General features: G+C 39.3%; 1 protein-coding gene and 1 non-coding gene across 18 annotated transcripts in view; both read right to left on the bottom strand.

Annotated features, from left to right (window-relative positions):
• Window positions 1-11,892, bottom strand: part of TIA1 (TIA1 cytotoxic granule associated RNA binding protein) — a 34,685-nt gene extending 22,793 nt beyond the window's left edge. For 2 of the 17 annotated variants that reach the window (XR_006606440.1, XM_045078989.1), the window contains exons 1-3: window positions 11,618-11,891; window positions 9,995-10,100; window positions 965-1,067 (exon numbers count right to left, since the gene is read on the bottom strand). Coding sequence is in view for 12 of the 17 variants with exons in the window: in XM_045078989.1 (XP_044934924.1) it covers window positions 965-1,067; window positions 9,995-10,047 (156 nt within the window). In the remaining 5 variants the exon portion in view is untranslated. Of the gene's footprint in view, window positions 1-964; window positions 1,068-9,994; window positions 10,101-11,617 lie in introns of all 17 variants that reach the window. The other 15 variants (XM_045078984.1, XM_045078981.1, XM_004742137.3 and 12 more) reach the window with 13 other exon arrangements.
• Window positions 11,893-12,187: 295 nt separating this feature from the next.
• TRNAG-CCC lies at window positions 12,188-12,258 on the bottom strand. The gene has a single exon. It is a non-coding gene; the product is annotated as a tRNA-Gly (tRNA).
• Window positions 12,259-18,064: the final 5,806 nt, after the last annotated feature.

The following is an 18,064-nucleotide window of genomic DNA, read 5'->3' on the forward strand; positions in this document are numbered from 1 at the left end:
TCATGACCTGAGCCCAAGGCAGCGGCTTAACCCACTGAGCCACCCAGGCGCCCTAATCAGGGCATTTAAAGGTTAAAAACACACCCACACACTTAAACACTTTCACAGTTTATTTTTTTTTTTTTACCTAATTTTCCAATGTAATTGTAATAACTGAATTCCAGATTAGCCAATCAACTGACACCACATAAGAAAAAATACTGATACCTCAATGTACCTTAAAACAAGAGCCTACATATAGTTCTTATTTGCTCTAAAAATGATTAGTTCTATTCTCTTCCTCCTTTATTTATTAGTAAAATAAGCTAAACTCAGTGGCTAAGACTGACTTAAAATCACTAAAATTACTAGGAATTTAGACTGTATAAACTACTTAAAAAAAAAAATGAAGACCCTGCAGTTTTTTTTTTTTAAGTTTAATTTTTTTTTTAGTAATCTCTTCACCCAATGTGGAGTTCAAACTCATGATTCCAAGATCAAGAGTCCCATGCTGTTCCTACTGAGTCAGTCATGCACCCCTATATAAACTAATTTAAGAGTTCCTGGAAGAGAGGCACCTGGCTGGCTTGGTAAAGCATGCAACTTTTTTTTTTTTTTTTTTTAAAAGATTTTATTATTTATTTGACAGAGAGAGATCACAAGTAGGCAGAGAGAGAGAGAGAGAGAGAGGAGGAAGCAGGCTCCCCGCTGAGCAGAGAGCCGGATGCGGGACTTGATCCCAGGACCCTGAGATCATGAGCTGAGCCGAAGGCAGCAGCAGCCTAACCCACTGAGCCACCCAGGCGCCCCAGCATGCAACTCTTGACCTCAGGGTCATGAGTTTGAACCCCATGTTGAGTGCAGAACATACTTAAAAAATAAAACTGTTCTTTTTAAAAAAAAGAGAGAGAGAGAGAGAGGGTTCCTGGAAGTAACGGAGTTAACTAATCCATTAAAGAGGAAGAAAGTTAACTAAGTAAAATACCCTTACATCCATAATCATTTTGCAGTTTTTACAAGGTCCAATCTGGCTAAACAGCTGGAGAATTAGAGCTTCTGTCACATCTCTGGAAAGGTTGCCGACATATCTGAAACACAAAGAAAAACAACTTACCATTTTAAATTTGCTCCTTTGCATCAGTTTCTAAAGTTGCTTACTGAAAAAGAAATCTGGGGAATAGACAGATCTCTGCATTGAACTACACCACCGGGAACAGGTTCCAAAAGTTGGCCAAGACTTCAAAATTTCTTTCAAAGCAGACACATGACACGCTACTTGTAATCTCATGGACATCAGTAGTAAAGGGGAATCCCGTGTGTGTGTTTATTTAGTCAAGGTTTTGTAAAATAAGCCTGGTGTTTCTAAGTCTGTAGGCTTACCTTAGGAAGATCTGCTTTCAAAAACTCTCAAATGAGGACATCTGGGTGGCTCAGTTGGTTAAGCAGTCTGCCTTTGGCTTTGGTCATGATCCCAACAAGGTCCTCTGAATAAGTCCCGCATCAGGATCCCTCCATACTCAGCAGGGAGTCTGCTTCTCCCTCTGCCTGTCCCCACCTGATACCCTCCACCCCCTCATACAAGCACCTGTGAGTGCTCTCTCTCTCACAAAAATAAAATCTTTAAAAAATTTTTAAAAGATCTCAAATGACTCATCAGACGCATAGAACATTTAATACAATCAATCTTGTGAAGCTTTAAAATTACTTCTTCAGTATTACTGAGACATTAAAATTTCCTCAATTTTTAATCCACACAATTCCCTTTTGTAGTGAGTACGAACCTTTAATAAATAAAGTGTAATAAATAAATGAATAAATAAATAAATAATATGTAGTAAGTGCAAACCCCTACTAAATGAAAAACAGGCAAAAGGAACAAAATACAAACTAACCACATAGCAAGTAAGCCTAGACCATATGCGTGTAGTGGTAAGATTAGCGCAGAGCAAAAAGTTGTAAATATTTTTAACTTATGCGAAATATCGTAGACCAAAACATGTTTTCGACATGTGTGTGTTTTTGGTGTGTAAGCATGAGAAAAATAAGTGATGTAATGTGTTTTTGAAGGAGACTTAGCACAGTATATAAAGAGGCATCGGGTTGGACTGAGGTGAAGCGAGTTCCCTGTCGGGAGGACATCATCGCCGGTGTTACCGCCGCCCCAACAGTTTCGTTGCCGACCACTCGCTGGTTCTCAGTCTCAACTTCTGCGGTGACCTCTGTCTAGATTGTGAGGCGACGTCTCCTTCTCCGTGACAACTTCAGCGGACTGTGACTGGACCACGATGGTGGTGCGGACCTCGTCCCAATAAAGATCAAGTGAGTTACATCATATCCACTTCTCTATCTCTTCTTTACACGTCACGACCTCCTGGCGGGATGCAGGGGTTTTGCTCGCGTCACCTTTACACTGTCCAATTTAGGTATACTTCGGTTTACACTGTGTGTGTGTGTGTGTGTGTGTGTGTGTATTTAAAGATTTATTTATTTGACAGAAGAGAGCCAAGAAGAGCACAAGCAGGAGAAACAGTAGACAGAGAGGGAGAAGCAGGCTCCCCACAAAGCAGGGACCCCTGATGTGGGGCTCAATCCCAGGATCTTGGGATTATGACCTGAGCCAAAGGGAGACGCTTAACCATCTGAGCCATGCAGGCACCCCTACAATAAATATATTTTTGAAAAATCATGGGTAAATTACTTATTAGGTATTACATATGGACACAAAGGGATGGGAAAACTTTCCATGAATATCACTAATCAGTGATAAGTGTAGAAGTGTAGAGAAGGATTCCAGGAGAGATTTTTAACAGGTAATAGGCTTCGGTGACTAACAAACTTAGTGTAAATACTTTATTACAAAACCACACAGCAGGGGGCCCAGGGAGTCTGCTACTCCCTCTCCCTTTGCCTGCCACTCCCCCTGCTTGTGTTCTGTCAAATAAATAAAAATCTTAAAACACAAAAACCCAAAACCACACAGATTATTACATCAAGTCCTTATTCTGAGTATCTGTAATTAAAGGGAAAGAATTAGGAATTTATCGTGCTTTGAGTAGAAACTCCAGTGTAGTATATATATATATTTTTAAGGGATAGCACAATTTTTTTTTAAAAGGCTTTATTTATTTGACAGAGATCACAAGTAGGCAGAGAGGCAGGCAGAGACAGGAGGAAGTAGGCTCCCCGCTGAGCAGAGAGCCCAATGCGGGGGCTCCATCCCAGGACCCTGACAGCACCACCCGGGGCCAAAGGCAGAGGCTTTAACCCAATGAGCCACCCAGGCACCCCAGTTTTTTGTTTTTTGTTTTTTTTGTTTTTAAGATTTTATTTGTCAGAGAGAGAAGCAGACTCTGCAGAGCAAGGAGCCCAATTCGGGACTCGATGCCAGGACCCTGGGGTCATGGCCTGAGCTGAGGGCAGATGCTTAATCGAATAAGCCACCCAGGCATCCCCAGTGTAGTATAATCTAATAGTTCTAGATGATGAGGAAAAAACTCCTTTACAGAAAAATGCTAGTCAATAAGTGTAGACAGAATTAAATTAGTAAACAATGCAAAAGCCCTACTGAAATGATTAATTCAGGTAAGAATCATTAATAGCTACAAAACCATTAGGTGAACCAACTGTGTGAAAATGGTATTTGCAGGGTGCCAAAGTTATTACACAGATTACTGAACACTGCAAAGGGAAAACTACCTTAAAAGAAAAAGCTTTGGCTGTTTTACCTGAGATCAAACTTTAAAATCGTTTTTATAGATAGACATTTCCGTATACTATATCATACAATATCACCTATGAAGTATTTATATACAAGTCTCACTTGAATCTAATTAAGCATAAACTTAAACCCAAGTTGTAAAATACTGGGGGATGCCTGAGTGGCTCAGTTGATTAAATGTTTGCCTTCAGGTCAGGCCATGATCCCAGTGTCCTCGGACAGAGTGCCACATCCAGGGTCCTTGCTCAGTGGAGAGGTTGTTTCTCCCTCTCCCTCTGCCCCTCCCGCTGCTTGTGTGGGGACTCTCTAATAATTTTAAAAAAGTTTATAGAATACTGGGCATATAAAACAATTATACAAATTCAGATGGGGAATATAAGACAACTTGATCTCTTGAAAAAAAAATTGTCCTAAAAAAATCTTTAAAAAGAGAGGACTGTTTTTGATTAAAAGAAACCTGAAAGACACTGATAACCAATGCAATGACTAATCCTTGACTATAACCTAGATTTGGGGAGAGGAGTTAACTTTTTCTGGGAGAACTCTAATTAATCAATGTAGAAGGAATGAGGAAAATCACCAGAAAGCCAGTACAGTAGTAACTGCTACTGGTGAGATCCACCCACGGATCTTCAGTTGATGCAAATTCTAAGGAGAAATAGGGTATGTGTAGAGCCTCAGAGTGCCTCCGCTAAAATATTTAATGATTGGTTTTTAACCAATAAACTGGTTGTTTTAACATATGTCCAAACCTCCCTCTATGAAGTGAAGCTTTATTTCCCTCTTCTTGAGTGTAGGTTAGTCTTAGTGACTCAATTCTAATTAGCAGTGTTGAAGAAGAAAAAAAAAAAGGTAGCCATTGTATAGTGAAAAAATACTACCCTCACAAGACTGCCACAGTCATGAAATGCATCCCCTCACATATTAAAGGAGGGTAAAGAGATAAGACAACTACATGCAATGTAGGATCTTGGACTGGATCCCAGAATAGAGAAAGGACATTAGAAGAAAAACTGGGGATACTGGAATAAACCTTGTAGTTAATAGTATTGTACAATGTCAATTTCTTACTTTTGGTAACTATAACGCAGTTTTGTAAGATGTCAACATTAAGGGAACCTGGGCAAAGGTTATAGGAGAACTCTGTACTATCTCTAGAACTCTTCCATGTCTATTTTCACCTGACTCTTCATGTCTGTAAGAGAATCTCAAAATTGCTTTATGTCTAAATGAAAAAATGGCTCTAACATCTATTTCGGTAAAGCTCGACAATCTAGCATCAAGTGGGCAGTATTTAGGGAACGGAATTTCTTTTACTCTTTGCAAAACTGTCTAATTTTCTGAGAAATATCTTGAGTGATATTACCTACTTGAAGATATATAATTTTAAAAATCGACTTTAAAAAGCACTAGGATTTGTATTACTTTACAACTCAATGTGACCTGTGGTATACTGTAAACTCCAGGAGCCTCTATCAATTAACTCTACATATACCTGTCTAGAGAAAAGCTCTTCAGGGGGAAGTTTCGCAAACAACTTGCTCTCAACCGTCAACATCATTACAATAAACTACGAGTAACACAGTAAGTTCATATCCAAGAAACCAAATGACAAAATCTTTTCCCTTCTCATGCAAATAAAAATAATCCATTAGTTTTGCTTTTCACCAATAAGTTAATCATTAATACCTACTTCAAATTTTTAGAAGCAACTTAATGTTATTACTTTCCAACTCTATCTGCTAAATAAATTAATTAATCGGAAATGGAGAACCCAAATTTGAAAACTACAGATTCTTTTTATACTCACCATACTTTCAATGGAAGAATAAACAAGTTTCTTAGTTTGTAGAATGCACTATACTTTACAAAGCTCATTCTCATCTTTATGTACCTATGTTTCTTTAGCTGTTCCATACTTTGTTACATTCTATTGTTTCTGAAGCCAAAGGATTTCCAATTAACAGCACAGATTTGTTACAGGTATAGTGGATTATTTTAGGGGTGGGAGGGTTCTGAATCCTCACTCTATGGCAGAGGCTCACTTCTCTACAGAAGCTGAAAAGGCCTGATATGGTTCTGCAGTCTCTCTTACATGTGATCCAGGTTGGGCTGATTAGGGAAAGAGACCTGAACACAGAAGACAAAGAGAGGATTAAAGAAGCAGAGAAAAAAGAAAATACATTTTGGTGGCAAACAGCAGTGGAGTCCCACGTCCAGTGAAAGTGAAAACTGTGGTATTTGGTCCTCAGTGGATGTGGTAGTAACATTATTTCTGGGACAGTCAGTCTGTGCCTTGGTAAGGACTGTGGGCCTGACAGCTGTCTTGTTTTCCTGAACATTTGCTAAGCCAGGTTCTATAACCTTCCTGTAAATGTGGGAGTATCCAATATCTTGATTTTATTTTATTTTATTTTTTTAAAGATTTTATTTATTTATTTGTCATAGAGAGAGAAGCGAGAGCAAGCACAGGCAGACAGAGTGGCAGGCAGAGGCAGAGGGAGAAGCAGGCTGATTTTATAAACCGCTTTTATGCTTAAAATTTTTTTTTGCTTCCTGCATTAAAAAAAAAATCCCAACTGATAAACATACTGGAGCAGTGGCGAGCCAAGGTTCCCTGTCATGTATACTAGACCACTAAATAAAAATGTAATTTTCTTACATTTATGCAAGTTTTTTATTTTTAAGAAGATTTTATTTGAGAGAGAGACCATGAAAGAGTACACAAGAGAGGAGGTTGGAGGGAAGCAGGCTCCTCGTGGAGAGCCCAACGCAGTTCCATCCCAGCACTCCAGGATCATGACCTGAGCCGAAGGCAGCTGCCCAACCGTGCCACCCAGGTCCCTGCCAAGTTTTTATTTTTCAAAATGCTTTAAAAAATATTAAAATATCCCTTTTTAGCTGTTCCACCACGGATTAAAGTATCCCATATTGATATTTATTGTATCACCACTGAGATTATTTCCCAATCTGTGCAGAACTGTAAAGTAAAGAGAGGAGTACAAGAGACTTAACTGTTGAAGCAAACAGACTTCCATGGACTAAAAAAATGTCTTCCTTGGGTAACTGGTATATTAGCTAACAATACTGGGGGTTTTTTCGTTTGTTTTTTAAAGATTTTATTTATTTATTTGACAGAGAGAGAGCAAAAGCAGGGGGAGCAGCAGAGGGAGAAGCAGGCTCCCTACTGAGCAAGAGAGCCCAATGTGGGACTCGATGCCAGGATGCTGGGACCATGACCTGAGCTGAAAGCAGAAGCTTAACCATCTGAGCCACCCAGGTGTCTCAATTAGCTAACAATACTGTATCAATGCAGTCACCTTAATATGACAATTGTATTGTGGTTATATAAGAGAATGGTCTTGTTTTTGGAAAATATATGATAAAGTACTTAGGTCCGAAGTGTTCTTTTCAAATGGTTCATTAAAAAAAGAGTATCTAGGCGTCTGGGTGGCTCAGTGGATTGGGCCGCTACCTTCGGCTCAGGTCATGATCTCAGGGTCCTGGGATCGAGTCCCGCGTCGGGCTCTCTGCTCAGCAGGGAGCCTGCTTCCCTCTCCCTCTATTTGTGATTTCTGTCAAATAAATAAATAAAATCTTAAAAAAAAAAAAAAAGAGTATCTAAATAAGGCAAATATGGCTATGGGCAACTGGTTATTAGCACACAAAAGGTACCTAAGTCCTCAACATAGTATTTTTTTATTTTTTTTTTTTTTTTTTTTTTTTTTTTAAAGATTTTATTTATTTATTAGCAAGTAGGTTTAGAGGCACAGAGAGAGAGAGGAGGAAGCAGGCTCCCCGATGAGCAGAGAGCCCGATGCGGGGCTCGATCCCAGGACTCTGGGATCATGACCTGAGCCGAAGGCAGAGGCTTTAACCCACTGAGCCACCCAGGTGCCCCAACATAGTATTTTTTTAAAAATATTTATTTATTTGACAGAGATCACAAGTAGGAGGAGAGGCGGGGAGAGAGAGAGGAGGAAGCAGGCTCCCTACTGAGCAGAGAGCCCGATATGGGGCTCCATCCCAGGACCCTGAGATCATGACCTGAGCTGAAGGCAGAGGCTTAACCCACTGAGCCACCCAGGCACCCCTCAACATAGTATTTTTGTTACTTTTCTGGTTTTTAATTTTTCAAAATAAAAAGCTACCTGGGAAGATTCAATGGAAAAGTCATTAATGGTACCAGTTAACAGTTGACAGTTCAGCCAGGGATAGGATTTCACATCAATTTAATACATATTTTGAAGCTGATAAGTAAGTTCAAAGAGTTATACAATTGGAATCCAAAACCCTTAAAATATTTTTATTGGGGTAGCTCTAGAAAATCTGATAGTCTAAATTTACAAAGCAGAACACTGTATTGGGTTTTGAGCTGCAATCACTGTATAAAAATGCAGAATTTGGTATGAAACTTCTGTGAAAATGAGTGAAAAGCATAAATAAGATTTTATGTAATGATAAATTCCATAAGAGTAGAGATTTTCAGTGGGGCACCTGGTTGGCTTTGTTAGAGGAGCATGCAACTGTTGATCTTGGGGTCGTGAGTTTGAGCCTTAAATGAGGAGTAGAGATTTCTTAAACTCTTTTAAAAAAGAGGGGGTAGACTTTCATTTTTACTCATACTATATATTTAGTGTTGAGAGCCCTGCCTCAAACATTTTAAGTATTCTATAAATAACTATTAAAGAGTTAACGGTATTCTCTTAGATTTACTTTTGAACATTTTCAAACCGCTTAGAAATAACCAATTTCTCCTGATTCTAATTTAGGGGGAATGTGTATGTCTTTCACTGATTATGAATTTATGTACAATAGTAAACGGTACACCAGCATCATCAACTTACTATTTTATTAACAACTGTTACTTTTCTGATGGCTGAAACTGCTGTTTTTCATTAGCTGGCACCTCCTTCACTTGGAGATCAGACCATATACATAAACCAGATTGAACAAATGTATATTATGATACACCCCAAGACATCCTAAGACATCCATGCTCTCAAGACTATTCTCATTTTTACTTATATTTTGCAACAAACATTTTATTTCTAAAATTTTATTTCTAAGTAATCTTTATACCCAAAGTGGGGCTTGAACTTACACAACCTGGAGATCAAGAGTCCATGTTCTACTGAGCCAGCAGGCCCACCCCCCAACACACTAACATTTTATTTTATTTAAAGATTTTATTTATTTATTTATTTGTCAGAGAAAGAATGAGTACAAGTGGCGGGGCGGGGTAGCAGCAGGCAGAGAGAGCAGCAGCCTCCTCACTAAGCAAGAAGCCTGATGTGGGACTCCATCCCAGGACTCTGGGATCATGACCTGAGCCAAAGGCAGCGGCTTAACCTACAGAACCACCCAGGAGCCCCCAAACTAACATTGTCGTAACTGATACGACAAATTTGTAAGCAAACCTACTTACTGACTTCATTCTCACACCCCACATCCAGTCTATAGGTAATTCTTTTTGTTCTATTTTCAAAATATTCCCCAAATCAAACCACTTTTCATAATATGTCCCCAAAGTCCTGCTGACAAGGAACTGAACACTGGCAATCTCTAACTTAATGCTGAACACTCATCTGTGACAAATGAAGTTATCTCCTCTGAGCCATTTACATACACAGGTGATACTGAGATTCGACCACCTTTCCCTCAAAAATGTAAAAATCTTGACTCATAGCTTGAAATTGTACCAGCTTTCAAAACAAATTTACTGATCACTTACCGTAGACTAAACACTGCTAAGAACATACTGAAAGACCCTGACTTGCAGGTCATTAAAACAAATATTTTATATAAAAAGTAAAAACACCGCTGGTAAAACAAAACAATGTTGGTAAAACTTAGTGATTTACACCTACTCACATTTAAACAAGACAGGTTTCACTGAAGAATGAGGAGTTTTGGTTGAGGGAGGTAGAAAGAAGGGAGATAATAAGCAGTTAGAACATGGACTACTCTAGGGAAGAGATTCTTGGATGGGGTGTTCTAGTGAAGAATACAAAGCACAGTTAGCAGTAAGAGTTAAAGAGAACAGCAGAATTGCAGGATGAGGAACAAAAAGGTATATGACTCTGGGTGACTTATTTAAACTTTTAAGCTTAGCTTTTCCCAAGTTGCAGAATGGACCCTTTATTGCAGAGTTCTGATGAAGATGAAACAAGCATGTAAAGCATTTAACACAGAACCTGGCAATCAAAACATTCAATAGTGAATAAAAAAATTTCCTTTATTATTTTTCCTGCAACAGTTGGTCCCCTATCCCCAAGCTAGTACAATTTTAACTACCTGCTTTTGTAGACTGGCCTGAGAAAGCTGAGGTTGTCTTCATTATTTGACATTCCCAAATCAACGTAATAAAAAGGTTTAAGTTCCCAGATATTTCTGGCAGTTTCTGAAATTAAAAATTTCACAATCATGTAAGAATCTTAAATGTAAAGACATTATAAAAAATGATCAGTGCTTAATCCAATATTCTGCTGGCTGTCATACTTCTAGAAAAGAGTAAAGGGAAAAAAATGATTTCCATAAAGCCTATGAGGCTAATAGTTGTTTAGGGAATATTAATCTATAGATATAATCTTTCAAAAAAACAAGGGACACCCACTAATTCTTGCATCCTATTAAAAAGACAAGGTAACAGATTATTAGATAAGCTTGCAAAAAGTTTACTAATCTCTGAAGAAACAGGAGTGACTGTTTCTCAACACAGATAAAAACGGACACTTTTCAGGGTGTAAAAATAATTGATTACGTTTTCTTCATAGCAACTGCAACATAAAAAGTTGCAGGAAGAAATCTAAAACTGTATTTTTAACGCATGGCATTCTCAAATCGCCAGTATGCTAAGAAAGAAGGTCAAAAACTCATCAGGCCTATTCTCCTTTTCGAGAAAAGCAACAAAGACAAGATCACCTCTTCTGAGAATACTTTGGAAAAACAAAGGAGAATGCTGTGGGGGAAGCTACTCCACAAAGAAAATATCCCCAGCTGAGATCACTTAACACTAACAACTCTCAGAGGTGACTGAATCTGTAAAGGTATTTATCAACTGTTGCTTCATAAAAACTGTCCGCTTGTTCAGCAACATGTCAATCACTAAAGTATCAAGTGATGATAAAAATGTATCAAATCCACTTCCCCTCGGCTCAGAGAGTTATAGATACCTCCGGGTGAGATTTCCATTAAAAAAAAAAAAGGAAGGAAGGAAGGAAGGAAGGAAGGAAGAAGGAGAGACAGACATAAAGAAAGAAAGAAAGAAAAGGCAGTTTCAAAATCCTTACGGTGCCGGGTTTTCGGCTTTTTGGTCGGGGGAGGGGGTACTACAGAAGGAAAGCCAGAGAGGTTAAAGAAACCTATTTGGCTTTTTTCCAGCTGGCAACTGCGAGAATAAAGTTTATCTCACTGAAAACCGAGCACAAGCAGCCTCAAGAGAAAAACTCCTATCAGCGAGAAGAAAATGAAAGGAACAGGGAGAGTTTCTGGAACAAATCAAAGTAAAATGAAAGGGACGGCTATAAAGATCAAGAGATTAATCAAGAAGCGGGGAGAACGGGACACAGAAGGAAAGCATTGGACAAAAAAGAAGGTTCACCGAGTTCTGAAAAGAGGTTTGAATGAAAAAGTCTTTTCCCCAGGCCTAGGACCACAGAGGGCCCGCGGCGAGGCCAAAGGCCACGCTATCTCGTAGTTAAGGTGACGGGATTAATTAAGAGGGCTAAGCCCCCTCTTCCTCCACCTTGTCCTCTCATAGCCCGGGGCTCGGTCCCTAAGCATCCAGGTGAGCGCCACGGAGAAGAGACAAGATATTGCGGCGTCCACGGAGAACAATAGGCTGGGGAGCGCGCCGAGCCGAGGCCTCCCTCCGGGACGACCACCATCCCGCCCCCCTCATCGCTGCCCCAGACTCACAGAGTCTTGGGCATCTCGTCCTCCATGGCTGCTGCTGTCGCGCCGGCGCCTCGGGGTCCAGCTCCCTAATCTTTACTACCTCCCAAATCTTTTGAGCGGTTATGGCTGCGGAATAGCGGGGTTTCTCGCCTGACCGGAGGTTACTCCGCCTTCTCCTTCCGCGGCAATTACACTAAACGGCCGAGTGCAGCGCGAACAATGAAGCCCCAATACAAGATGGCGGCGAGCCGGGAGCTCAGAAGCAGCCAGCGAAGTGACCCGGACCGCGCAGGCGCAGAATAATCTTGCACTTTCAACCTCCCTCAAGCCATAGGTTCACTTGTTGCGCAGCCGCTCCTTCTAGCCGACACCAGGGTATAGCAGACTGCGCAGGCGTAAGAATTAACTCTTTCAGGAGTTGCGTAAAGTTTTTTATATTCAAGCTCCAGATTCGAATGTTTCAACAGTGACTTATAATGAAATAGAAATAGCCACGGAAATTAAATATCCCCAGTGTTTCGTGAGGAATAAAGACTTATTAAAACTATTCTAATCACCTCATTTTGTAGGCGGCGGGAGTCAAAAAGGAGCTGCGCCGCCCGGGAATCGAACCCGGGTCGCAAGAATGGGAATCTTGCATGATACCACTACACCAGCGGCGCTGATGGCTTGTGCTTTCCTCAAAATATCTTAGAGCAAAATGCAAGCAAACATTTGTTCCTATGTGAGGATTTATTCATTTAAAAATAAAGTTTATATCAGCGCCGCTGGTGTAGTGGTAAAAATAAAGTTTATTAAGAGTCTATAATCTTAAAAAAAAAAGAGTCTATAATCTACTTTTCATTGATCTAAGGAAGGATGTTATCTCATCCCAATACAGTTGAATGACTCTTCTTAATCCATTAAGTTATTGTTCATTAATGTTCATTAAGAAGACTTTGTCTTTAGTAACCAAACTTTGGAGAGCCAGGAAAATCTTTTCAGGTATTTTCATTTCCTTGGTATACTCAGTGCACTTTGCAAATATTTAAAAAATAGTTATTTAAATAGTTATGCAAATCGGTCAAAGAATTCTAAAACTAAATGAGTCAGAAGGTATATAAACTTCAGTCCTCTGGGAAGGGGGTGGAAAAATTAGGACTCTGAAATGTGTGTGGTTCGGTGTAACCATTATGCATTTCGTGTTGCATTTTAGAAATTATGTGAAATATTTTTTTTAATTTTATTTTTTTAAGATTTTATTTATTTTACAGAGACAGACAGAGAGAGAGGGAAGCAGGCTCCCTGCTCAGCAGGGAGCTCGATGCGGAACTCGATTCCAGGACCCTGAGATCATGACCTGAGCCGAAGGCAGCGGCCCAACCCACTGAGCCACCCAGGTGCCCCTATGTGAAATATTTTTAAACACAGGAGAATGTACACATCCAAAACTGAGATGTCCTCTTTAGAGTAGTTTCTTAAAACTATACCTTTAAGATTTCTATTTTGGGGATTGTTTTTAGAATCTGGGGCTCGTTCTTCAATTTTATTCAAAGATGCCAAATATTAGTCTTTTGAGGCTGAATAAGACAGGTGTTAATAGTGGATAAAATTTTTTAAAATAGTGTTTTGAAGTGTACAATATAGTGGTTTTTAGTTTACTCACAGAGATTTGCACCATCACTATAATCAATTTTAGAACATTTTCATCACTCCAAAAAAGAAATTCTTACCAATCAGAAGTCACTCTCTATTGCCCATCCCACCTGACTTCCTATAATATACTGATCTGTCTATAGATTCGCCTGTTCTGGGAATATCATATAAATGGAGTCATGCAATATGTGATTCTTTGTGACTGGCTTTTTTCATTTAGCATTACGCTTTTATGGTTCATACAAGTTGTAGCATGCATCGGTATTTCATTCTTTTTCTTTGCCAAATAAAACTCAATTGTATGGATATAGCACAAGTATCTTTTAGGCTTCAAAACCTTTATGAAAACTTGATTATTTTTATATGTTTTAAATTGTTATATATGTTACATTATGATATATGTTTGTTATATTTGTATAACAATATAAATATATTACTTACCTTAACATATATTATATTCAATATAAATATATAAAATACATATAAATATGTAATTGTAATATATATTGTATATACTAACATATATGTTATATATTTAAGTTTTAAAGTTACAAAATTAATACAGCCTCACTATCACAAATGAAACAATATACGACAGCTGAGTGGCTCAGTCAGCTAAGCATCTGCCTCTGGCTCTGGTCGTGGTCCTAGGATCCTGGGATTGAGCCTGCTTCTCCCTCTGCCTGCTATTCCCCCTGCTTGTGTACTCTCTCTGACAAATAAATAAATAAAATCCTTAAAAAAAAAAAAAAAAAGTGAAGAGGCGCCTGGGTGGCCAATGGGTTAAGCCTCTGCTTTTGGCTCAGGTCATGATCTCAGGGTCCTGGAATCAAGCCCCACATCAGGCTCTCTGCTCAGCCGGGAGCCTGCTTCCCCCTCTCTCTGCCTACCTCTCTGCCTATTTGTGATCTCTCTCTCTCTCTCTCTCTGTCTCAAATAAACAAATAAAATCTAAAAAAAAAAAAGTGAAGCAATACAGATAAGTAAGGAAAAGACTAATTAATTCTCTCATTATCCCCTTCTTGATGTAATTAAAATGCTAACAGTTCAGTCAGATTAATCATTAGGCTTCCACATTGTAATCATACAAATGCAAATGTATTTCAGTGCTTGGGATTTTTATTTAAAAAACGTCATTATGGGATGCCTGGGTGGCTCAAGTGGTTGGACAACTGCTTTCTGCTTAGGTGATGATCACGGAGTCCCAGAATCAGTCCTGCATCGGGCTCCTTGCTCCGTGGGGAGTCTCCTACTCCCTCTGAACTCTCCCCTCTCATACGTGTTCTCTCTCATAAATAAAATCTTCAAAATAAGTAAATAAATAAATAAAATTTTAAAATGTGGTTAGGGCACCTGGGTGACTCAGTCTGTTAAGTATCTACCTTCAGCTGGGGTTGTGATCCTGGGGTCCTAGAATGAGTGGCATGCAGGGTTCCCCACTCAGCAGGCAATCTGCTTCTTCTTCTCCCTCTACCTGCTGCTCCTCCTCCCTGGTTGTGCTCTCTCTCTTTCTCTCTCTCTCTCAAATAAATAAAATCTTTAAAAATAAAAAATGTGGTTAGTCCATGGATATTACTTCGCAACTTTCTGTTCTCACTTAAACTTACATCATAGATATTTTCCAGTTGAATCAATTCAGATCTAATTATTTGGTTTTTTGGTAGCTGCAAAACAGTCCATAGAATGAGTGTGCCACAGTTTATTCAATGTTAAATTGAATAAATGACCATAAATGGTATTGAAGAACATTAGGTCACCCCATTTTTGTTTTTTGTTTTTCCACTATAAACAATGCTGCACTAAACATCCTGATACATATATCCTTATAAGTGATTCTTTCATTTCTTTAGAATAGATCTCCAAATGTGGGATTTTTGAACTAGGCAATATATCTATATATTAATCTTAATAGATAATTGTTTTAAAAAAAGTTTTTAGTCATTCGCACACTACAACAATGTTTGAAAGTCAGTTCCAGAGAACTCCATCCATTCTACCTTGTTTTTCCCTGCATTGTCAGTCTTATTAATTTTTGCTAATATGAAAGATGAAAAATGGTATCTCCTTAATTTGCATTTGCTTAAACTACTCCTAGAATAGAGCATCTCTTCATGTGTATTTCATTTTTAATTTTTATTATTTATTTTATTTATTTATTTTTAAGATTTTGTTTATTTATTTGACAGAGAGAGACATCACAAGTAGGCAGAGTGAGAGGAGGAAGCAGGCTCCCCTCCAAGCAGAGAGCCCGATGTGGGACTCCATTCCAGGACCCTGAGATCATGACCCGAGCTGAAGACAGCGGCTTAACCCACTGAGCCACCCAGGTGTCCGTATTTCTTTTCTTTTCTTTTTTTTTTTTTTTAAGATTTTATTTATTTATTTGACAGAGAGAGATCACAAGTAGGCAGAGAGGCAGGCAGAGAGAGAGGGGGGAAGCAGACTCCCCGCTGAGCAGAGAGCCCAATGTGGGGCTCGATCCCAGGACCCTGAGATCATGACCTGAGCGGGAGGTAGAGGCTTAACCCACTGAGCCACCCAGGCTCCCCCGTATTTCATTTTTTAAAGACTTTATTTTTTTCAAAGCTGTTTACAACAAAATTGAAAGAAAGGTAGAAATTTCCTATTTACCCAATGCCCCCAAATTTGCATTCATGTATTTTTTTCTTTTGTTTTGCTTTGAGCATGGGCACTAGCTTTCTCTTTTGTGAATTGCCAATTTATATAGTCTGTATTTATATTGAATTGTTTACCTCTTACCAACTTGTAGACCTCTTTGTATGTTTGCAATACATACCTCAAACTTGCCTGCCATATTAGTGGCAGATGCTTTCCTCATGTATTATTTTTTTTAACTTCTAAAATTCTATTTTTTGCCATCTGAAAATGTTTAAGTTTTATGTAGTCAAATATGTTTCTCTTTTCTTATATTGTTTCTGAATTTCCTGTCTTGCCTAACAGGGAATAAATATTACTTAGTTTGTTTAGAGTAAGAAAAAAGTGAGATGTAAAGAAGTAAGAAGGTTAAAAAAAAAAAAAGTAAGAAGGTATGAAAATGAATTTTTTCAAGGTAGTTTCAAAAAAGAAAAAGAAACACAGAGCAGTGGCAGAATTACATACAGATTTAAGTATTGTCAAAGATAAGCAAAGCCAGCACTAAAGTTTTACTTTTAATCAGTAATATACTATTGCACAAGGGAAGAGTCTAGCATAATCTGAATTAAACTTCAATTTGTATAGATGTGACCTGGCATTTGGAAGGGAGACTGCAGGTACAGGGAGGGAGATGAGCAGGGGCCACACTGAGTCCATTAGTGAAAGATTACAAAACTTCAGAGAAAGGGTGGTAACTGGTGCTTATCAGTTAGGCTCCTGTCCTCCCACAGAGGTTATGAGACAGAGGCTCTATCTTCCGTGTTGGCTGGAACAAACAGTAAAGTCTTGGGAGCCTTGAGTTTTCTCAGACAGGGACTTTAAAAAAAGGTAGCTAGGGTCATTCCAAGGACACAGCTTTGAGCTGTTAGAAAATGTTAGTGTTCTGTTCAAGTCTTTTTTTTTTTTTTTAATTTTTTATTTGACAGACAGAAATCACAAGTAGGCAGAGAAGCAGGCAGAGAGAGAGAGGAGGAAGCAGGCTCCTCGCTGAGCAAAGAGCCCAATGCAGGGCTCAATCCCAGGACCCTGGGATCATGACCTGAGCCGAAGACAGAGGCTTTAACCCACTGAGCCACCCAGGCGCCCCATGTTCAAGTCTTAATAGGCCAAGGCTGGGGTACCTGAGTGGCTCAGTCGGTTAAGAATCTGCCTTCTGACAAGAGAGGATCAGGAGGTAGACAAACCATAAGTGACTCTTAATCTCACAAAACAAACTGAGGGTTGCTGGGGGGAGGGGGGTGGGGTTTTGGACATTGGGGAGGGTATGTGCTATGGTGAGTGCTGTGAAGTGTGTAAACCTGGCAATTCACAGACCCGTACCCCTGGGGATAAAAAATACATTATATGTTTATAAAAAAAAAAAAAAAAAAAAGAATCTGCCTTCTGCTTAGGTCATGATCCCAGACCTGGGATCATGGCTGCTCAGCATGTTGTTGAAGTGTGGAGCTGTAACTCTGCATGGACTATGAACAGTCAACAATATGTACTTAAAAGTTGCACTATTGCAAAACGTGTGTATTATCCAGCTACGCATACACTATTTTTTTGTACTGATGGTCCTGTACCAGAAACATTTTCTTTTGTTGTTACTTACTTTTTAAACTTTTTTAGCCACTTAAAGAATATCTGCTCATGGGGTGCCTGGGTGGCTCAGTGGGTTGGGCCTCTGCCTTTGGCTTAGGTCATGATCCCGGGGTCCTGGGATCGAGCCCCTCATCGGGCTCTCCGTTCCGCGGGGAGCCTGCTTCTCTTCCTCTCTCTCTGCCTGCCTCTCTGCCTACTTGTGATCTCTCTCTGTCAAATAAATAAATGAAAATCTATTAAAAAAAAAAAGAATATCTGCTCATGGCGCAATTTGTCTCATTAGGCTCCCTGTTCACCAGAGAGTCTGCTTCTCCCTCTGCCCCTCTCCTCAGCTCATGCTCTCTCTCTCCCTCTCACTCTATCTTCTCTCTCTCAAATAAATAAAATGTAAAAAAAAAAAAAAAAAAAATAGGCCCAGCCTAAGGCCTGTCTAGTGGAGAAGATTGCTCAGAGGAACCTGGCTGGAATTTGGTTAAGGAGAGAACCTTAGTGTTTGTTCTCCTGGGGCAGGGGGGAGTCTGGGGCGGGGGGAGTCTGCTTTTTTGAACAGCATTCCTTTGCATGAATGTTTGTTATATTATCTTATTATTACTT

Source organism: Mustela putorius, unplaced genomic scaffold, assembly GCF_011764305.1.
Source record: "Mustela putorius furo isolate JIRA1106 unplaced genomic scaffold, ASM1176430v1.1 tig00000281_pilon_pilon_pilon, whole genome shotgun sequence".
Lineage (NCBI taxonomy): Eukaryota > Metazoa > Chordata > Mammalia > Carnivora > Mustelidae > Mustela > Mustela putorius.